The 24,304-nt window shown below is 38.0% G+C and overlaps 1 protein-coding gene across 3 annotated transcripts in view; it reads right to left on the bottom strand.

Moving 5' to 3' along the window:
* gdpd5a (glycerophosphodiester phosphodiesterase domain containing 5a) overlaps nucleotides 1-20,953 on the bottom strand; it is a 36,493-nt gene extending 15,540 nt beyond the window's left edge. For all 3 annotated transcript variants that reach the window (XR_008805975.1, XM_056244501.1, XM_056244509.1), the window contains exons 1-4: nucleotides 20,605-20,953; nucleotides 8,812-8,976; nucleotides 997-1,100; nucleotides 571-664 (exon numbers count right to left, since the gene is read on the bottom strand). Coding sequence is in view for 2 of the 3 variants with exons in the window: in XM_056244501.1 (XP_056100476.1) it covers nucleotides 571-664; nucleotides 997-1,100; nucleotides 8,812-8,928 (315 nt within the window). In the remaining variant the exon portion in view is untranslated. The remainder of the gene's footprint in view (nucleotides 1-570; nucleotides 665-996; nucleotides 1,101-8,811; nucleotides 8,977-20,604) is intronic.
* Between the last annotated feature and the right edge of the window lie 3,351 nt (nucleotides 20,954-24,304).

Below are 24,304 nucleotides of genomic sequence, written 5' to 3'. Positions count from 1 at the left end.
ATATACATACAGTATACAGTGGTGGCCAAAATTATTAGAACAGTTATTTGAACTTTCTATTCATCAAAGAATCCTGAAAAGAACTGTTTTCAACATTGATAATAATAATAAATGTTTCTTGAGGAGCAAATCGGCATATTAGAATGATTTCTGAAGGATCACGTGACACTGAAGACCGGAGTAATGATGCTGAAAACTCAGCTTTGATCACAGGAATAAATTACATTTTAAAATATATTCAAATAGAAAACAGTTCTTTTAAATTGTAAAAATATTTCACAATATTACTGTTTTTGCTGTATTTTGAATCAAATAAATGAAGTCTTGATGAGGAGAAGAGACTTCTTTTAAAACATTAAAAAATCTTACCGTTTTAATAATTTTGGCCACCGCTGTATAAGTGCCAATTAATTCCTGACCCTAGAAGCAACCTGTGGTTAATTCTTCAAACATAAATACAAATATAATCAAGGACACAATGGTGATGCTTGGGGCAATTAAAAAGTAACAAAAAGTTTAAAGGCACTGCTCCCTTTCTCTGTCACAATTGCGTGTGTGAAGAGCACTCACCATTAAAAATGCAGTGTAAGTGAATCCTGTGAGTGTTGTGGCGAGAATAGGAACTGTGCCATCCTTCCAAACGGCCGAACGATTATATAACAACCTGCCGGGGAAATAAAACCAATTAGAGTGGTTCACACACACCAAAGGGGGGGATACAAAGCATGCTTTACACTCACAAGAAAGATGCTTTTCAACCCTTTGTATGTAAAATGACTTCAGAAACCTCATATGCAATCCAATTTTTGCAAATATAATGGACAGTAAACCATGCAATTAAACTAGTAACTCAAAGTAAACTCATAAAACACGTTCTAGTAATGAAATGTGTAATCATTGATGTCAGTTTCATGGCGAGGACACACAGCAGGGTCCAGAGTTAATGACCAGCTGATGTCACTTCCGAAACAGCAGGTTCCTCCAGGCTGAACTCACCAGTTGAACTCATTGTAGTCATTACGGGCCTCCAACCAGAAGTAGGACCAGATGAGGAGGAGGAGAAACGAACAGCAGAGGAGGAAGAACCATGAGCATTCCCACTGAAAAGCAAAAACAGGAAGTGATGTACACACACATGCACTGCAGGAGACGGACACTTAAGGGGTGTCCCAATTTGCGTACTTATTGACTATTCTAAGCCATTTTGTAGTAGAAAGTGAAGTATAGTACTGTATAATCTAGAGATGTATGGACACTACATTTCTCTGCCGATATCAGATTATTCAGAATTATATCTGCCGATACTGTTCGTTTGATTTTCATAAGGGGAAAAAAATCCCACCCAACTAAAGCAGTAAACTATACAGGGAACCCTCTCATTTGGTACATTATTACAATAATATTAGTGGTTAAAATGAACAGCAGAGCCCAAACTATCATATTCAACACCTATTGATTTTCAGATATAATAACTCAACTCAAATAAATCTGAAATGTTTATACAACTCAGTTGCACATAAGGTAGTTTTCATTAACACTTGTCTTCGTGACAAATTTATTCAAACATGCATACATAATTAACAGTAAATAAGCTCCTCTTCAGTGTTTTTATAGCTAACCAACGAACTGTGAACATTAGATAACTTTCCTGAGGTACAAATGCAACGTTAAGTGACACAACGTCCACAAGCTTTTTTATTGACGCCGCGATTGAAACACTGATTGCGAATACAAGGGACATGATACATCTGTCACGTCACATTTAAGAGCGTCAAAACGCCATTTATTGTTTGAATTTTGTGATAAAATGGACAGAATTTGAAAGCTGAGACTTGTGGGGAAAACCACGGATATGGCAACCCTGGCTTGAAATATGAGTGATTCATAGGGTCAAATAGAGCCCGCTTTAACATCACTATTCTTTAAACTGTTAATGCGTTATTGCCGCATTAACTTAGACAGCCCTAAATTCAACACTTTTTAGCCCTAAATTCAACAATTTTCTTCACACACAGTATGAGTTGCGGTCGGACAAGTTTTTTGCCCTGATCATTGTCTGTTTTTAAACAATCGGCCGATGGATGATAGTGAAAATTATTGCTTTTATGACAATTATGGGTCGATACATCGGTGAATCCCTAGTTTAAACACAGAAATACCAAGAAAAATTGCACTTTAAATAAAAACCCAGATGATGCACTTATTTTAAACGTTTTAAATCTCATACACTAGAGTACATAGTATAAGTGCAGTGTCTGTCAGTAACAGTCCATGCTTCAGACTTGATTTTTATTTATTTGTTTTTAATATCGCTCTTTATATCCTGAACAACATGTTCACATTATCCAAAACCCCATTTATCACAAATCAAGAGTGGCAAGGGAAGGCAAAAAGCCGCTGAGGTCAAATACGTAGCTTTTAAGAGTATATTAAATTGTGAGCTGGAGTAACTACTAATAAGTTTAAGATGGCAATTGAATTCCTTCACCATAGAAACCACATTGTTCCTTAGCAAATTACAACAGCAATGGAACATTTTCAGCACAGCAAGATCTTTCAGAAATAGAGAGAGTGGGAGAGAGGCATTGCCTGGCACCAAAGCATGTTTCCTGGGAGACCAGGCAAGGTAGCTGTTAGAGATAGAGAGGGCGGAGCTTCATTGTTCTGTTAACAGGAGTTAAAGGCACAATGTGTACGATTTTTTCGCCACAAGAGGGCGCAGTTTCCAACAATAACAAAGGCGTAGGTTGATGACGCAGTGATGAGCTGAATGCTGATGGATCTAATAATGTTTATGGATGAGTGCAAACATTCATGTTTTTTAACATTACAGTGATATGAAGCAGGTCGCGATTGCTAAAGAGACAGATATCACACGCGAGTCCCGCGGATATAAAGGAATAAGGACATTTAATTCTACCGAACTACCCGCAAGTGCTGGATTACTCACACGGGTCAGTTTATTAGACTAATTAAACTTGTGAGGTAACGCAGCGCTACTTCACTTGGTCTAACGTTACACTATCACACTAAACGGCATTTAAATGTGTGTTGAAAGTTATAATGTTATTCTACGTGTTAGTTCGTTTGCTATACGAAACTAGCAGTAAGCTAGATCAACATTAGAATAACATACTGACATATTCTAACATTTCATCATGTTGAGCTAACGTTATATAACATTGATTTGTTTTATGTACATTTGCATTATGTACATAATGTACATGTTTTATGTACAATAAAGCTGTCAAGTCTTGACTCGTGAAGCTCTGTCAAGTCCAAGTTAGTCACGGACGTGGAGATCTCGGCATCTCAAAACGCCACGCTGATATTGATCCTCATTTCAGTTCTCCTTGTTTGTCCCAAAGTCTGCTTGCCATGGTCTATGTTTGAAAGAAACAAGAACTGCGTGCCGCTAAACGTTACGCACTACGCAGTTGTCCACGTCTGTCGCCATGGTTACGTCATGGCTATGGCAGTATGAACGGAAACCGAGGATAGCGCGGATATTGCGTCATTGATAGGCGACATTTTTTTCCGGGACGGACACTTATTTAAAATTGGAATTTCTCTGAAATAAAAAATCTTTGTAGACTTTTGGGATAGTGTAAGTACACAACTGCAGGAAATATATCACACTGTGCAAGTGATTTTTGGATATTTTATTACAAAATTCTTACATATTGTATCTTTAAAGGGTGATCTAATAACAATCCAACTTGTCACAGCTCACCTGATGATGATAGTGTAAAAGATCTCACTCAGTGAATGGGGATGTCATGTTGATATTATATCATTTGTGAATGATTCTCAAATGTTATTCAGTAACCTGTGACATATTGGACACTGTAGAGAAAGGGGTTAACTTTAAAATTGTAACATTTAAAATTAATAATTAAACGTATAATTATTAATGAAAATTACACTCACCGGCCACTTTATTAGGTACACCTGTCCAACTGCTCGTTAACACTTAATTTCTAAGCAGCCAATCACATGGCGGCAACTCAGTGCATTTAGGCATGTAGACATGGTCAAGACAATCTCCTGCAGTTCAAACCGAGCATCAGTATGGGGAAGAAAGGTGATTTGAGTGACTTTGAACGTGGCATGATTGTTGGTGCCAGAAGGGCTGGTCTGAGTATTTCAGAAACTGCTAATCTACTGGGATTTTCACGCACAACCATCTCTAGGATTTACAGAGAATGGTCCGAAAAAGAAAAAACATCCAGTGAGCGGCAGTTCTGTGGGCGGAAATGCCTTGCTGATGCCAGAGGTCAGAGGAGAATGGCCAGACTGGTTCGAGCTGATAGAAGGGCAACAGGGACTGAAATAACCACTCGTTACAACCGAGGTATGCAGCAAAGCATTTGTGAAGCCACAACACGCACAACCTTGAGGCGGATGGGCTACAACAGCAGAAGACTCCACCGGGTACCACTCATCTCCACTACAAATAGGAAAAAGAGGCTACAATTTGCAAGAGCTCACCAAAATTGAACAGTTGAAGACTGGAAAAATGTTGCCTGGTCTGATGAGTCTCGATTTCTGTTGAGACATTCAGATGTTAGAGTCAGAATTTGGCGTAAACAGAATGAGAACATGGAACCATCATGCCTTGTTACCACTGTGCAGGCTGGTGGTGGTGGTGTAATGGTGTGGGGGATGTTTTCCTGGCACACTTTAGGCCCCTTAGTGCCAATTGGGCATCGTTTAAATGCCACGGCCTACCTGAGCATTGTTTCTGACCATGTCCATCCCTTTATGGCCACCATGTACCCATCCTCTGATGGCTACTTCCACCATGTCACAAAGCTCTAATCATTTCAAATTGGTTTCTTGAACATGACAATGAGTTCACTGTACTAAAATGGCCTCCACAGTCACCAGATCTCAACCCAATAGAGCATCTTTGGGATGTGGTGGAACGGGAGATTCGCATCATGGATGTGCAGCCGACAAATCTGCGGCAACTGTGTGATGCCATCATGTCAATATGGACCAAACTCCCTGAGGAATGCTTCCAGCACCTTGTTGAATCTATGCCACGAAGAATTGAGGCAGTTCTGAAGGCAAAAGGGGGTCCAACCCGTTACTAGCATGGGGTACCTAATAAAGTGGCCGGTGAGTGTATATTTTAAATTCATTTAAAAATAAAAAAAATAGTAATCAAAAGGCTCAATTTCCGTTATGTACGTGTCAAATGACATGAGCTCGTAAGCTTTGTTAGTGGTAGAAAAAGCAGCAAGCACCTGAAACAATCCAAGCAGTGATTTCATTTAGGGAAGGATTTGTGTAATCAAATATTCAAATATATAAAAATAGTTGTTAATTAAAATATAAAGATGAGTCAATTCATTTAGAAATGCTCTAACTGATTCAGTGAGTTCATCAGGATTTGTCAAACCGTAAGTCGTAAGACTAATTTGCTCATGAATTGGACTATACTTGTTGCACTGTACATTTGTGTGTAGGAAAAAAGAAAGCCATGTTATTTGCCATTATTCCGTAGTACATGAATCTGTTGGGTAACACAAGGTGCAGAGAGACATCTAAGTTCAGTTTCCAGATCAGATGGCTCGCATCCTGCTGGCATGCAGACTCTCAGAACCCCAAAAGACCTTTCACTCCTCTGGAGGTGTGGAAGAGATCTAATGACCACGTCCCGAGATTCTGTGGGTGTTTCGTTCAGATTCAGGGTGAATTAGGGTAATTTACTGTGATTCTCACCCCAACCCAGTTAGAATAAGCAAATGTTTTGATATGTTTTTAAAGAAAGACGTCTTTTATGTTTACAAAGGTTGCATTTATTTTGATTAAAAATACAGTAAAAACTGTCATATTGTGAAATATTAATACCATTTAAAACTGTTTTCTATTTTAATACATTTTAAAATGTAATTTATTCCTGTGATGCAAAGCTGAATTTTCAGCATCATTACTCCAGTCTTCAGTGTCACACGATCCTTCAGAAATCATTCTAATATGCTGATTTGCTGCTCAAAAAACATTTCTTAGTATGATCAATTTAGAAAACTGCTTAATATTTTTTGTAGAAACTGATTTTTTGAGGGATTATTTGATGAATAGAAATTTCAAAAGAACATGATTTATTTGAAATAGAAATCTTGAGTAACATTATAAAGGTCTTTCTTTACTGTCGCCTTTGATCAAGTTAATGCATCCTTGCTGCATAGAAGTATTTCTTACTTTCTTTCAAAAACAGAGCTAAGCATTCCACAGAACCCAGTGTCCCAGATGACCTCAATTTAACAGCTTTAACAATACTGAAAGATAATATGATTGCATTATGAATATTAAGATCAATGGCTAACATGCAGACTGGGAGAGGACAGGGCATTTTGGTATGCATGTCCGCCATATGGACGCAGCACGCAGGTGTTTGTAAACAGAGAGATGAGAAGATTATAGGTTCATTCTCTTTGGCATTGAACTATCTTATTTTTAACCAATGAAGCTTTTCACCAACATTTCAAAGACCACAATAAGTCATCTGACATGCCTTAAATACAACTCCCAACATAAACACCTCGCATATAGTTTTCTAATGATTCCATACACCCTTATAGAGAATTTTAAAAATGGACTGACTTATTTGTCATGTGTATTGTCGTGTAGTCATGCTAAAGCAAAGGACACATTTCACTGTTCTGTTCATTCTTTCACAGCTGACAGCTGCTAATCCCTCAATCCAATCAGCTCCTCCAGACCTGCTCATGAGCACATGGAGTAGGACACATCGTTACCGTGCTCTATTTATAGAGTGGGCGGGGTCAGCTGTATGCCAGCCAATCACAGGGCTTCTGATGAGTTTGCTCTCAATGCGAAGGTGTTACTTTAGAGAGTCTGTCCAAATGAAAGGGATGAACTAATGACTGTGTGTGTGTGTGTGTGTGTGTATGTATGTGTATATGTATGTGTATGTTTGTTCAAGACTTTTTTTGTGGGGAGGTGAAAACAAAGAACAAAAACCCACAAACTGAATCATTGCAAGCTTCAAACCAGACAGGAACATGAAAAAAATAAAAAATAAAAAAAATATTCAGGTTAGAATACTAGCATACTGCTAACTGCACAGTAGGGTAAAAATGTTTTTTATATTATATATATATATATATATATATATATATATATATATATATATATTTCAATATAATTTAATAATATAATTGTATTATACATTGTATATATTACAATTAATTGAAATTAACTGAATAAAAAAATGCATGTATATACACGTTTAATTTTATACAATTAATTTATATATCTTTTTCTGCAGTTCAGAACGGCCCCAGATCAACTTCAGAACCCCTGGGTGAAACTGAGCTTGATTTTTATCTTTAAATCAATTATTGTTCCAACATTTAAGCTTGATACCCTATGAATATTAGAAGACTTTCTGTAAAGATTAGATAAGGTGTGATTTCCAATCTGACTGCGGCTCAGTTCAGGTCAGAACATTTGATCGCTGCGCTGGAATGGATGCCTGGTTAAAATAACGGGCATTTCTGGTTGACTAACTTTGCGAAATAATGTCAGCATCCAGTTTGGTGGCCCCAGACATTGAACGGACAAGTCAAAGAGAGACAGAGAGACCTGACTAAGCCTCTCGATGTGTTGTATACAGATTGGAATTGACCTACAACACGTCCTCCAGGGAATCTGAAACCTTGGCTTGAGTTTCTCTCTGTCTGATAGAGAGACAGTCAGACAGCAGAGGAGAAAGGAGAGGGACTTCATTACAGACTGCCAAGTTGCCCTTCGGTTCTGCTGTCAGCCTTTAAAGGGTCATAAAAACTCCCTGTTTCAGCAGCAGTCAGTTCTCACCACACTTTTGAGAAATGCTACAAAAGTCTGCTTGGTAAACTGCGAGAGTGGAGGGGCAAAAGGGGAGACCGACAAAACAGCAACAGCTTCAACTCAAGACATTTTATTTTGCTCTCATTGAGTTAAAAGCATGAATGCTTCCCACAAATGCATGCTGCAATTAAGCATTACTCACAACACAATAGTCAATTGTAGACTTTTAAAAAGGCATCTGAAATAATAAAAGTGCAAGTGTTGTCAAAAATATAGATTTTTCGATGCATATCGATACTGAAATATCTGAAACGCTTCCAATACTCATTCTCCTCAGAAGAGTTACATGATACCAGCTGTGCTTTCTCTCCCTCTCATCTCTCCGACAGCGAGTTGACACACAAACCCGCCTCCCCTCACTCACTCGTTTCATTTGCTCCGGGTGAACAAACTGTTGGTGTTACAGGGCTTGAATTTCGGCGTGGGATTGCGCGTATTGCACATCATTTTACTAATTCACGCAGATTTTGTGCTTACAGCTGCCTCTCAGTACAAAATTGAGTTCTATTTCGCTGCTTATTGCACTTAAACGGTCAAATACACACAAAATAATGTCAAAATGCGGTCTTGGCGTGTTTTCACGTAAACAGTCAGTTCTGTTTTAAGTGACCGTAAACAGTTGAGAAAGAAAACACATACTCTACAATGTTGATACAACCTCAATCAATTTGAAAATGAATTAACATCAAGTTATTAACTTTACTTTGTCTTGGGTCAAATTTAGGTGTCCTTATATTGATGCTATGCTCATTTGTTAATGAGGACACATACAGTTTCTCCATAGAGTTACATTAGAAGACATGTTAAGTTTTTTGGCGAAAGGTCAATTACTCAACAGGTCAGTGTAATTTTTGCCTCTATCATCCTCATTCGGTCTTTATGCGGTTCGAGTACAATGGCTTCTCCCACAATGGATGATGCTGTGGTTACCTTGGAGCTGTCGTCATGGGAGCGTTGGTACCGTTTCCAGCGGCAGCCGTAGATCCCGGTCAGACAAGACAAACACAGTTGTCTCTCATACACCTGTAACGGTTGGTGTTTCACCATAGTCAGGCCACAGCTGATCTGCAGTCATCCCACTCACACACTGCAGACCTGCAGGGACGAGACACATCTGTGAGAAACGGCATTATTGGTAACAAGACACTGAGATGAAACCCTTTCTTACACTAAATTATACTGTCAGTGTTGACATTGCACTGAAAAAACCAGTGGAGGATTTAGTCGTTTAGCTTTGAGTCTGGGAAACTTGCCTTAGGAAAACATACCAGAGAAAATCCTACAGCGCCGGAGCATAAACAATACGTCAACAATAATTGCAGGAATCTGTAGGTCAACAGTAAAGTGAGTTAACCTTGCCATTTAATGCCAAGTGAAATGAAAAGTACTAAATCTTTACATAATGAAACCATCATGGATAATACAGGAAATTACAATAAACAGCAGCTGAAAACAATGGCAACTGGCAGCACCAAACAAATAAATAAAATTAAGGCTAAATTACAAACAATTATGTTGATAAAAGACATTTATGGACCATTTGTTTTAATTTATTGTTTCATTATTATTGGATATTTAAATGTACTTTTAGATTTAGATTACCTTTGCTGTCATCTAATATGGAAGTTTGTTTCCGTCACAGAACAAAACATTTTAAAAGATAATTTCGACTTTATTTCTCAGAATTGCGAGATACAAACTTGCAATTGCAAGTTATAAAGTCAGCATTGCGTGATATAAAGTTGCAATTACGTGTTATAAATCAGAATTGCGAGATATAAACACAATTGCGAGAAATAAACTCGTAATTCTGACTTTTTCTCGCAATAGCAAATTTATATCTCGCAATTCTGACCTTATAACTCGCAATTGCGACTTTATATCACGCGATTCTGTAATAAAAAAAATCAGAATTGCGAGTTGTAAAGAACAATTGTGAGGGGGAAAAAGTCAGAATTGTGCAATTATCTTATTTATTTTTTATTCTGTGGCGGAACAAGCTTCCATAATCTAATGCTCAAAGTTAATCTTTAAAAACAATAGTAATTTAATAAACACTAAAGTATTTATCAAATCTCAAAATTGATATACATTTTTCATACGGTGCATTATAATGTTGAGATGCCTAAATTCACTTTTAGAAGTTTAAAACTTTTCTGTCTGTTTTATTTTTTTATTAATTTACGTTGCGTTGCCGAACTGAATTGTGGGTTCCATTGCGGCGCGTCACTGCCGTTGCCCGTGGCAGAAGTTGAAAACTTTTCAACTTTTCAAGCGCCAACGCAGCCGTCAGCCAATCAGATCACCTATGCAGATAGCGCAGACGTTAGCCAATTGCATTCGTGCAACACTGGAAAAGTAATGTGATTGGCTGTTGTCAGTATGACGGTCCCATCAGCACCAAGCTTCAGACACACCCTCTGTCAAGCGCTGACGCCGATGCCCCGTGTGAAGAGTAGCATCTGCCTGCAGTCCCTGAGGCTGCATTTTCAGGACCCCACTTCTAGGACCGCATTTCTCGGACCCTAGTTTTTTAGTGACAGCGCCACCTACCGAATTAGAGGACCAGCGAAGATGGATGACATTCAGAGTGTGAGTATCAAATGCGAATCAATTTTTATTTGTTTAACTTTAAAAACAATTGTGATGCATTTCATTGGAAAGTTAACGTTGCCAACGTGCTGGTGATTTGCTAAACAGTCTTGAATGCATAGCCATCATATATTAGCCTCTAATGCTGGAAAATGAATTGTTGAACTGTTGCATGATAAGCATGTGTTGACTTATTTACAGCACAATAAACTGTAGCATGTTCGTTCTGAAAGCTTGTTAATTACTCATTGTTTTTCCATTTTAATTCAGTTAAAATAATCGTAACGTTTTCACTGTCACATGCTCACAGTCAGCCTGTTTAACGTTACCCACAATACATGTTATGTGTCTCTTTATTTTGACATGGTTTTATAAAGTTGGTAGTGCTGCTGCATACATCACAATGTGTGCTTTAAATATTATATATGGTCAGGAAAAGTCGTGTCAATAATGTTATTTCTATTCAGATTTCTTGCATCTCTCTCTATTTTTTTTTTTCTCAGTTCAGATGGGCTTTATTGACATGAGTGTTTCTAGAACCTTTGTTCCCACAACATCAAAATATATTTTTTTCCCAAATCTTTGAACAGTATGCAATAATTGTATTATGAACATTAATTGGTATGAAGATTGATATCATTATTTTTATCATTATCATTACTCTGTGGTAACTAAGATCTTTTAAATATGAAATTTAAAATTAGAGAGTAGAACATGTTCAACTAAATGTTCCTTATTTAATTCACTTCTCTTTCTCTCTCTTAGGAGTCAGTGATGATGTTGTCCATGTGTTTGTCCATCCATTGAAGTTCTGTCTATGTGGTTCACGTCATGATCAATTTTGTTTTTGTGTGTTTAAGTTCAGTTGTTATATATTATTTTGTAAAATATTTAGTGTGTTCAAGTTCAGGTGTTATATATTATTTTGTAAAATACACAATCTTAAATCTACCCCCAGAGTCATCCTTGTCTTCCCTCTGTACTTGAAAATGTGGTCCATCTAGTGATTGAAAAGGCTATAACATGATTCCTTGTTTATTTTACTTGAGTTATTATAGTATGCTACTTATCAATCATTCATTTCTCAACATTCCTAGGAACCTGGTTTAATTGCAATAAAGAAAGTAGTATGTGGGTGTAATACAACTTTAAAAAAAACTCTAATGTAGTTCAAACTGGGTGGAAATACTGCCTTGGTGGCACTTTTTTCGATCCTCCAAAACTAGGGTCCTGGAAATGCGTTCCTGGGACTGCGGTTCTCCGACTCGGTAGGTGGCGCTGTCACAAAAAACTAGGGTTCTAGAAATGCGGTCCTAGAAGTGGGGTCCTGAAAATGCAGCCTCCGGGACTGCAGACAGATAATATTGCGTATGAATGCAGCGTTATGCAAAATAGTTTAGAAGAATTTTAGCATCGGCCATTTATCGATAATCGGCCATAAAATAAAAACAATTATCGGCTTATCGGTATCAAGAAAAATTGTAATATTGGTGCATCCTTAAATTTTTTTTTTGCAGAAATGTATGTGTAGATTTTCTATTTCTAATCGTCCAAAAGTGAAAAGTACTGATCATTTTGGCTATATGATTAACTAAGAAATAATGAAGAATATGCAGTTATTCCACCATCCTGGCCAATCAGATAAGACCTAGCTGGATCAAGAGAGTTCAAGAGGCAGTTTTGTGTGCAATTTGCATCTGATGGTCAGTAAACGGCCCGTCTGAGGTTGAGAACAGGTCCTACAGGACTCTGTGTGACAGCAGCTTTTTGATTATGAGCTGCGAGACACACGTACAGAATTTCAGATTTTACAGAGTCAGATATTCAGATGCGACCCGACGGAATGAAAGCACCTTTCTGTCAGTCTACAGGTCGTCATATTCCCCAAAGCTCAGTTCAGCAGACACCACCAGACTGACACTAACAAACCTGTGCAGCTTGAGGAATAAGTTTCACGAGTTCACACTTACAAATAAGTCAGATAGAATAAATGCGTATTTGGCGTGCTGTCCGAGGAGAGGGCTCCGAGTTAAGTATTCGGCCCGAACCCAGAGCACTCCCCCCGTATTCCTGGCTGTGAAATAAATAAATAAGATAAACCAAGAGTGAGGAGTCGGGGTGGTGGAGGGATGCTGAAACTGTCAAGGAATGTTAGGTGAGTTGACAGAGTGGATATTTATACGCTCCTTCTCGTGCTGATAGGGTAGACATGGTAATTGTTTGATGACCAGTTGATTGGAATGATTATTTGAACGTGCTCCTCCCGAACTTTGTTTATTAAACATCATTTCATACAGTTCCCCATATGCAGCTGTGAGCTGAAATAAAAGTTGGTAACACTTTACAATAAAGTTTCATTTGATAACATTAACATTTGATAACAAGCGTTTTGGCCGTTTATTTACACGACAGTGGCGTTTTGGGAGCCTGAAAATGCAAACTTTGAAAATATGTTTTAAAGTGCACGTTTTTGAAAATTATACCATTAACTCTGTGTAAACTACAAATAGGAAAAATCGTGAAAACAGAGCGTCATGCACAATGCATGTTCAGTTTATAGGCGCGTAGCATTTCTTTACAAAGTGACATTGCCACCTACTGGCTAGTGATGCATAATACAGCATTTTTATCGGGTTTTTTTTTAGGATCTGTGTGAACGGGATCGTTTTGACAACATTGTCGTCTGTACGCGAAAAACGCAAAATAAAGACTTTTCCGTTTTTAGTACAACGTCGTGTAAATGTACCCTGAGTTAATGTACGTTTCAACATTCATTAAACGTTTTAATAAATACATTTTTATCAAAACAATCTCAAAAACAAATCAAAAGAACTTGATTTGAACAAACAATGAAGAATTGATTTTATATTAAAGACCCCTGTGGTGAAAATCAAGCTTTTAAATGTTGTTTATATGTCTATGTGGTGTTTTTAATAAGCTTTAAGACAAACCATGTGCAAATTCAGAAGCAAATTGCTGAGTATTTTCTCCTTAAACCTGGACTGAACCAAAGACAGTCTCAAAAACGCGGTTTGAAATCGCTGGTGTTTCTGACGTCACAAACTACCTTGTAGCCAATCACGTCAACGTGTGATCGTCATCGAGTGAATCTCTGAGCTGGTGTGAGTGAGTGGAGGCGGGTTAATTTGCATATTCATAGAACCGCGTATACTAAATGAGGCAAGGGTGTAGAGTTACATTTAAGCTATTTTAACTTTAGGCTTTAACTAACATTAACTAACTAACATTACCAAGGATTTATAAATGTTGTAAAAAATATATATTGCTCACTGTTAGTTCATGTATGCATTAACTAATCTTAATGCATGAGACCTTATGTAAAGTTACCCAAAAGCTAAGTTTCTTTAACTGGTACTATTGACTTCAAATGTGTCTTGTAGATGATGAATTTATCCACACAAAAAAAATGACTTACAGTACACTTTCTTCAGAGACATTAAGTCACATCAAACTGCCACATCCACAATGGCACTCTTGCGAACAGAAACAAAACCTGAGGTTTATTTTAATTTCTACTTATTTTAGAAAGACATAAAAGCATAATTGATAGTTTCCTCAAATGCATCATAAATAAAACCATCACAAACCCATAAGTCAACCACTGACCCAGCATTACACCACACCAGATGCTCCAACGAAAAACAACAGATTTCAATGACAATAATTAAAGAGGGCTATCAAGACACCGTCAGTGTAGACTTGACCTTTGTCCACCAGAAGCGCCCACACAGACAGGCCGATTAGCATATCATTAGCATCTTCAATAACCCGACTCGCATTCAAAAAACATTCAAAAAACAAGCTAAGAGTTTTCATTAGGCATTTCCTGCTTCATATTCCACAATAATCACATTCCTTTGAGTCATTCAGAACAAATGCACTGGCGTTAACATATGAATCCTCACAAGCCATCTCATAACCGCAGTTCTTCAAGTCACGATGGATCTGTTACAAATCAGGAAGAAAATTCTACTGTGAATGTGTATGAGAATATAAAAGCATCTGTGTTCTTCTTTTCCACGCTTCCTTCTGCATTATCAAGACTAACGTAACCCTTCAGTATTGGTGATTAGATATGATGTACTATCCTTTGTTTTTGGAAATCAGGGGGTTTTGCGTATGGCACTTAGTACAATGTCTACAGCGCCCCAAAGATGTGCAATGCGTCAGTTAAATCATTCACATGCATCCTGTCCTGTGTCAAACAAAAGAAGTCATTATCTCTTTCAGACATTTCTTCCTGTTGAAAATGGCCCTGTATGAGTGAGGTGACACTCTTGTGTAAGCGCCTGATTGGGGCAGAGCACACACACACACACACACCTGATGTTAACATAGCATCTGTCGCCGTATTCTTCAAGGGACAGTTAAGCCAAAAAAAAAAAAAGAAATCGGCATTTACTCACCCTAATGTTGTTCCAAACCTATAGGACTTTCTTGTGCGGAACAAAATATTTTGATGAACAACGAGACCCCACACACCGTTTACAAGACATCACTTTCAACTAAAAACACAAGTTGAATTTTTTTATGCTTTTGAATTTTTTTATGCATTTTTATGCTTTTTGGCTGTTCATTTACATGGCAACAGCATTTTAGGGGCCTGAAAACACAAACTTATAAAAACAGGAATCAAAGTGCACGTTTTTGAAAACAATACCGTTATAGTCTCCGTGTAAACTACAAAAAAGCGAATTTGTGAAACCGGTGACGTCATGCGCATGCGCATTATGTGTTCAGTCTATAGGCGCGTAGTATTTCTTTTCTAATCGGTTTTGAGGATCAGTGTGAACAACGGGGATCATTTTGACACCGTTGTTGTCTGTATGTGAAACGCAAAGGAAAAACTTTTACGATCTTTGTGCATCGTTGTGTAAACGGACCCTTAAAGGGTCACTCCACCCATTTCAACATTAATCTTTATTGAAAGTGGGTTATATATGTAGTCGAAATGTAAAAGAAATTTTGAATTTGGTGCCCTCTTGACCGAGAAAAGACAGAAAATAACTTTAGGGCGCATTTGTATGCAAGACAACAACTCCCACAATGCACCACATTGCACAGCTCCGCAAGCCACTCCCACTAATCCAGAACAGCGCAAACAGAGAAATCACTCTTCCGTCTACAAGGCTAGCTGCCAAAAGAGTATGAAATTCATTTCACACAAAATGTCTAGTTAGTTGGCGGTGGCGAGCAGGACGAGGGACGTGAGAGGACGACGCGAGTGATAATGAATGACACCTGTGCAGCTGTCTCATATCTCTCACGGAGGAGCGGAAGCACAAAAGGAACAGGCCTGATTTTATGTTTTGTTTCTGTTGTGTGTGGCCAGCTAGCTTATACTTTTGTGTTGTATTTGTTTATTTTACTATTAAAATGTTTAAATGTTCGCCGGTTCCCGCCTCCTTCCCACAACAACGAACCCCGTTACATTGGCAAACTCATTAGCGAATTACTCCTCGTTTGTATTTCTTTCTATATGGTGAATTATTGCATGATACCTGGATGTTCAGTCAGAACATATCCGGTGCGACACTAGGATGGTTCACATCACAACACAAACGTCCGTGTGCTCGTCTGATTCAGAGATTTCGTCCACGAGAAATTGCTATCGTTGAAATTCTCTGCAGCAGACGGACTCTATCTGTGTCCGTAGCGCACAGCGAGAGCACAGGCACCAGCAGTCCGCCCAGCTCGAGCCAGTCCGGGCTCCTCGTCCGCCTCCTGTTCCTCCATCAGCCTCAGCTGCTCTTCACTATATTGCGGCTCGTAAAGATAGCTTCGAACAGCGGATTCGAGCAGCAGAATTTTAAAATCCTCTACTTCCATATCATGTTTAGTTTCTTCATATCATGTTTAGTTTCTTCCGTCATTGTCATAACTTCCTATCTCCACAGCGCTTGTTAGCTTAGCTTATAAACAAGATGGCTGATATTGATTTCAGTATCTACAAGTGAAGTCCCACCCACTGATATGTGATAGCTCTGTTAGCGCATTAGGTCCAACCCCCTATGGGCGGGTTTGAAAGGGTGGGAACTAGTGCTTGTAGTCTTTACAGAAATCCCCCCCTCCTTACACTTCCTCCTACAATGACGTAAAATGACGATTTTTGTGTCATTGTAGGAGGAAGTGAAAAAGGTAAATAGCGGATTTCTCTCGTCTCAGGGGAAAATGAGAGAGTGTTGCACGACCATTCAATAGTATGACTGGGTTTCTAACAATGGAAAGCTTAATGCAAATGGGTGGAGTGTCCCTTTAAATTGTACGGATAGAGACAAAGACATTTTTCAAAAGTTTTGGTGAACTATCCCTTTAAGTGTATTTGCATGAACTTCAGTCGTCAGAGCTTTAGATAAATTCAGATGGTCTACTCTACAGTGTTATTCCCAGCTGGAAAGTAAATGGGATAAAGTTCATTCCCAACTTCCTTAGGGTTTTTGGAGGTTGAGCGGTCAGGAAGCTTTACACCTGGGAAATTCAGTGTAAACACACCACAGATGCACTAGAGTTCAAAAGTTTGGGGTCAGTTAGATTTTTTTAAAAGATACTTTTAATCAGCAAGGGTGCATTAAATTGATCAAAAGTGGCAGTACAGACATTAATAAAGTTACAAAAGATTTCTATTTTAATAAATGCTGTTCTTTTGAACATTTTATTCATAAAAACATTTATTTCCACAACAATATGAAGCAGCACTGTTAACATCAATGATGATAAGAAATGTTTCTTGAGCAGCAAATAACTATATTAGAATGGTTTCTGAAGGATCATGTGACACTGAAGACTGGAGTAATGATGCTAAAAACTCACCTTTCCATCACAGGGATAAATTACCTTTCAATATATATATTCAAATAGATTTTTTTTTTTATTATTGCAATATTTCACAATATTAGTTGGACTGCCTTTTTGATCAAATAAATGCAACCTCGGTGAGCATAAGAGACTTCTTTAAAAAACCGACCCCAAACTTTTGAACTGTAGTGTATATGACCTTTTTTAATTACTATACATACTAAATTATATATCTATGCAAGCTTAAACTCACCTTATTGACGCAATTATGTCTCCCTTTGACACACTGAGAAGCAGTACAGTGCAGCTGCATGACTTATGGAATAGCAAAACAGATCCTTCAACCTCAATATTAAAACAGATTCTTCATGAATCCATTTAAAACCATATCTCTCAATGTTTACAGTGGTAGACACACACTTGAGTAGAAGATATGTGGTATACTTGTGTGTGTGTGCATGTGGGTATGCAGCTGTACTGGTGTGGGGCTTCATGCTTCAGCCTGTTTCCATGACACTGAGCTTTCCACAAGCTTTTAAGACTTACAAAAGCCTGAATTCTCCAACATCAGGAGAGTAAAATAAGTCGTCTGCTTTTTTGAGTCCCATTCCCGCCAGCTCAAACTGCAGACCCTCTCGCCCTTCCACGCCTGACGGACTTTCCCGACAGGTATGATCGCCAGAAACAGGAAGCTACTTTTTGTCTGCTTAATTTCCTGCCCCACTCCAGGCCCTCTCCTCAAGTGAGCAAAGGGACTAAATCCAACTAAGCGCTTAGCTTCAGCGAAGTGTTTTTTCCCCAATTCATTTTCTGGATTTTTAAAAATCTTTAAAAAGTTTTAAAATCCATTAATCAAACCAACTTGGTCAGAGATGAATCATATAAAATTGAAAACATGCACCTATAGACTGAACGCGTAATACGCATGCGCATGACGTCACCGTTTTCACAAATTAGCGGTTTTGTAGTTTACACGGAGACTATAACGGTATCGATCTCAAAACCTTGCACTTTTAATCCAGTTTTCAAAAGCTTTCGTTTACAGGCCGCCAAAACGGTGTTGTCGTGTAAATAAATGGCAAAAACACATAAAAGGTTTTCCATTTTTAGTTGAAAACAGTGTCGTGTACAAGGGCCCCCCCAAGTCAGTTTGGAACAACATGATAAAGGTGAAGCCAAAATGTGATTTGACAATAATATGACAACAGCACTTGGGATGCAGCAATAGTGTACGTCGTTTTCCATTCGCAAACAACTCATTCCTCATGAGATTCATTGTTTTTCACCTCAGATTTTGAGTCCAGAAACTCTCATTAACTCCAGCATGACATTAACTAGAAAATGAACACTGTTTCTATTCAAGGACTCATGCATGATTCAAAAGTCTGAAAATAGAGAGACATTAAGTCATTGTACAGCTTCTGATTAGACAGCGCAGAACAGCAGTGACGTATTGAAGAATGGGTAAAAACGACTTTGGGAAGTTTCTGTGGGAAATCATCCAACAGGTTTGATGGATTCACCACACAGAGGGAAGGGTTTACTTTCCCATGGATGAAACGAGCCCTTTGTATTCCCACTCCTCTGGTGGGCCCTCTGTGGATTTATCTGAGATAATGTGAGCACAGACAACCTTATTTATCTCTCTTATTATGCTGCTTTTGTTTTGGCACCTTCTCACCTGCTCTGAGAAACAGCAATCTCATAGTTTGGATGTTAAACACGGTGGGTTGTTGTGGAGAGCTCATAATGACGGTACCTGGCGTAGATGCCATAGAAAAAGCGAAATATGATATGAAGACCGTATTTGTGACTGAATGACACCAAATGGTGAAATCAGGCAATCATTTCTCAGGAGACCTGAAATGCCTTGTTATGAAAGTCTAAAGTAAGAGCTTGGGACTGGAGAAGATGAAACACATCAACATCCAACACCCTTCATCTGGTTGCTCCCGTCTCTTGCTCAACACTGTTAGTCTTTTCTCTCTTGGACATTTCCTGAGGAGCGGTCTGCACCACTTCCCTCAACATTCAGCCCAAAACTTTTGAAGTTTTAGAGAACTGTTCTGCTCTCATTAGATTCTGGCAGCATCATAAAGAATGGGCAGGGTATGAAAGGGTAATTTTTCTTTAACAAAAAAAAAAAAAAAAAAAAAACCCACTTATATGCGCAGAAAAAGCTGCTGATGGTCAGGAGACTGGGGCTAGTTGTCACAGGAACTATATCTCAGTAATCTATGAAGTGAGAAGTCCAAATACACATGCTTGTTTTCTCTATTAGTGATTATGAATGATTTAAAACATCTCGTTCAAAACCCTCTCAAATTAGAATCATTAGAAAACAGGTTTGCAAATGCTGTTCTCCAAACTAAAATTGCAATAATATTATCATATCTTTCTATAGCTGTTGTGAAACAATTGAACACTATAAACCACACATCAGACAAGAGTCGACTGATCAAGGTAGATTTTAACTCTCAGGACAAGAGAATTCATTTTTCAGAAATCTCGGGTCAGGCACATGGGACACGCGTTTATGTAGCCTATTTGTTCTTTTTCTTTTTCTTTTATTTTGTTTATTTATTTAGATATTTTGCTTTGGTCACATTCATTGCTTTACATATGTTAAAATTTTACAATAAAATATAAATGGGAAAATGTACAGCTTAAATTTTGTTGAAAAACGTATAATAGGAATATTCCATTGTGACAGCCCCATAATGTGTGACAACATGCTCCGTTTTAAGAAGAAAAAAAACTGTCAACTTGCCCGGTCTGTTTTATGTAAACAGATACTGTACACGGGGTAATTCTAACTTTGAGTGAAGAGTAACTGTTAAAACAGACAAAGGGGTGAATTCAGGTTGATTGGGACTTTTCCCCAGTCATCTCAATGACAAAAAGTGTCACAATCAACCTGAATTCAACCTACTTTACAAAGCTTTTAGTAGCTAAACACTAACAAGTCAAGTAGCCTACTGAAGCACCAAGTTTGTTTGTAGCCTACAATGGTATGTTTTCTGGGCATTTGTCATATAAATACATAAATTAAAAACCATGGAATAACCTATATCAAAGTGTGGTATTATTATCAAAATGATTCAATCACATAGGCTACTTTTCAGGGGAACATTGTATAAAGATAAACAGAAGTTTTAAATAAACAAAACAGAGCTTCGCTTACTTGTTGCATATTGTTGCGATGCATACATCAAATATAAATCAAATGACTAAATGTAAACGTAGGCTACTACATAGGCATGTGATAGTAAACATGCTTAAGTACTTATCCATGACTCCTTTTCTTTCCCTTACCTTCTCGTCGGCAAGGTGATAAGCGCAGGTAGTTTAGTTCTCTTTCTCCAGTGTTCTCCTCTTAACTTGTGTTGTCGTCTGTCTGTCTCTTTCTTTAAATGTTAAACAGCCCACTCAACGCATCAAGGTGTGTGACATTAATGGAAATAAACTACATTAAAGTTTCGGACGCGCGCGCGGCGCTTTAAATCCAATCTGACGGGCACTGGCACTGGTACAATCTCCAGCAAGATGGTTCATGAATATTGCACTACAACGTGTTTTCTCCTTGTGTTTGGAGGATTGTGATTCACCCAAGATATTCAGTAGGCTACAGATCGGGTGAGTAAATCCATCCGATCCAAAAGCCCGTGGGAGGAGCTGCGCGCCTCCTCTTCCTCCTCCTCTTGATCAAGCGTCATCAACGCGCTCCTAGTAATTAACAAACCACAGTATTCGTGAACAGTGCTGTATTCCCTCAGGTGCTCTTCGGTCATTTCTGACCGAGAGGTTTTCTGTTTTGAATTTCTAAAAATCACAGCTTCATCTGAATGTTACGAAACTTGGTGACTTTTATGGCATTACGTATGTGAACACACACAAAAAAAATTAAGGCATGATTCGAGCAGGCTAAGGGGGGTCGTACAAAAATTTGTCACACTTGTGCTCTTCAGTCAAAAATGACCGACGCCATAGGAATGAACGGGAAATTGACAAAAACACAAACATTCTCTACAAATCGGCCACGATGCAGAAAAAAAGTGCTCAGCAATGAAGGGGTGAAACTGTAAAACATCAATAGTGAAAAGCATAACATAATTAATCATTATAATTAATATATATATATATATATATATATATATATATATATATATATATATATATATATATATATATATATATATATATATAATTATAATTATAATTAAAATAAATCAATTAAATTAAAATAATAATTAATATAATGTTTAAATAAATAATAATAAGCTTTGATAAATCATTACTGTTTATTTTTATTTTTATTTTTTTATTGAATTGTAATGTTACCTGTAACAAAATGCTTTCTCTGTATTCAGGGTTGACTGTAGTAATAATGCAAAAACGTGTAGCCTACACTTCACATCAAACTTGTTTAAAAAAAATTATAAACCTTGGCAAAAAGTATTATTTGAGAATGTCTAAAAAAAAATACATTCAAATCACATCTTAAAAGTAAGTAATTTGGTCCAAAAACAACTAGAGAATTCGCAAGCCTCTCCATAGAGAGCTATACAGGCATCTAAACACCATGCAACGGCATGTTTTATTTAATTTTCTATCAACAGATGGCGCTAATCTGACTTAAAAAATGGATTTAAAAGGCCTAGTCTCTATATTAATCTGAAATACTGCAATAATTTAAGAAATTATTATTAAATTATTTTCAATGGCAAAAATGGACCATAAATATTGCATAAATATTAATAGGTAACTTCAAATTCTCTCAAAATGCAAAATTAAAAATAAAAAATATTATAGAACAAAAATAAATTGCATTGGTTTTACTGGGATGGAAGAAAGTTTCATTTTTAGGTGTCCGGTCACTTCTGACCGGGAAGATAACAAAAGGTGCACCTAAATGAAGAGCACCTGAGGGTTAAGTTCATAAAAGCGATATCTGTCAATAAAGTTTAAACTATAACCATTAAAAAAAATAAGCATCTCAACAGCTCCTACTTTTTTAGCAAAGAAGACTTGAGGTATTTGATTCACCTCAGTGACTCGAATCTTATGAATTTGTTCACTAAAAATATTAATTAATTGATTCGTTTGGTGTGTTCAGCTGTGTCCTTCGCCCCATATACTCACAATTCTCTACATTAGTCCACTAATACCCTATAGTTCACTTGAGGGAGTGAATGAAAACGTGTGAGTGAATACAGACACTGTGTGTGCCGGATGGGCTGCCGCTTTTGCATAGTTGCTGTTTAATAATTATTTAAAACTTATTAATAATTATTTGAAACTTATGGCAGCTCCAGTAGGCCTAGTAAAATGAAAATATGCCTATCTTGAACCCTGTCGTGGAAACTATGTATAAACCTTAATTAAACAATTTAATAATCAATTTACAAGGAATTTAAAAATCACGCTGTAGCCACTTCGGACCAGCGGTTTGGAAATTGGATGGATGGATGATTCAGCTGTGAGCGCCATCTTCTGGTCAGACAGGAGTTCATTCGGCACGAGCGTCACAGTGCATTATGGGTATTCTCTAGCCTTTGAGCATTGTGGGATTGAATGAGTGCCCTCAATAAAGTCCACTATCGTTTCGTTCACCACTATGCCCTCAAATAGTGCCCTATTTAAGAGGGGCGATTTCAGGCGCAGCCCTCAACTTGAAGCGGTACGGCTCAGTCTGATCAGTGTATGACATCAAAGTACCGCAAGAGCGATTAGAGAGCAGACGGCTCTGTAAGCTTTCAAATCGATCTCGCAGTACTTAGATGCATAGACAGTATAAGAAGTGGACAGAGCCATCTCATTGGAACTCAGTTGAGACAGTTGAAGCCCATTTTTAGCGATTTTTGAGCACTTCCGTTCCTGACGCGCAGACTCAAACCGACTCAAACTAAGCTTGATGACGTGAGCAACCTGTCTGACAGACGTTAATCTTCTAGTAGCTGTGCGTGAAAATTGCCAACGTTAATCTTGCAGAGACGGGGAACTTGAGCAAAGAGTCCTTTATCGTGAGTGAGCAGGAGTAAGTATTCCGTTGCTTTTATGGACTCATTATCTATGGGCTTCTCCCTTGACGGGACGTCCCCGCGATTGCCTGCGAGCTTTTCCTCCTGTCTGTACGGTAATTTCTGTACAGCGCGACAGAGAGTCGAGTGGTTATGACGCAATCGTTAGCCTATTTTTACTAAATCTGTTTCTACGGGGCCATAATGTAACATAGAAGGTAATGGAGCCCTTTATACATTGTCGTGTTTCTTTAGAAATAAATAATGGACAAATGGAGTCTTTAAACGCCTCAGATGTAAAGTTATTCGCTGTCAAAGTGACGCCAAAATGAATGGGAGTCAATGGAAATGCTAACGCAAGTGAAGTTCTGCTACAAGATGGCAGCACCCGGCCGGCTTCAACTTCCGGTCGATGGATTACCCCCTTGCTTAGATGCCATTCACCAATCGGTTTGCATAGTGCTGCTTTAAGTTGAACACACTTAATATTTGGCCATAAGGTTACATCATTATCCCAGTAGGTGGCGACAATGGACTATCTTATGAACAAGTCATTGATTCATTCAGTCAACTGATTCGTTAAAAGAGTCGCTAAGAACGGAAACTTGATTATAAAAAATGCGTATATATAAATCAACTAAGATGCGTCAAAAAGGGGTTTAACCATCATACGCTTGGCAACAAAGTCGATTTTTAACCAGATCATTCAATTCATTCACGAACGAGATCCCACTTCATTCAGGTGTTAAGTGGAGGGTTATACTTTAAGTCTCTGAAATGAATGATTTGTCTCAAAATAATTACAAATTAACATTTTTACTAAATATTCAATATTACTAATACTATCAGGGCTGCCACTAGCGGGGCGAAAGGTGGTGACGATTCTAGGGGCCCCAGGCCTTAGGTTGGCCCTGCGATTTAATCCGAGGGGGACCCCCCCAAAATACCCCCTCGCCCAACACAATTTGAACCGAGGGGAAATATGCGATTTCAAG

Source organism: Rhinichthys klamathensis, unplaced genomic scaffold (genome assembly GCF_029890125.1).
Source record: "Rhinichthys klamathensis goyatoka isolate OS25496 unplaced genomic scaffold, OSU_Roscu_1.1 h1tg000027l_1, whole genome shotgun sequence".
Taxonomy (NCBI): domain Eukaryota; kingdom Metazoa; phylum Chordata; class Actinopteri; order Cypriniformes; family Leuciscidae; genus Rhinichthys; species Rhinichthys klamathensis.
The sequence above is the reverse complement of the archived record's forward strand: the minus strand, read 5'-3'. Positions and strand labels throughout refer to the sequence as shown.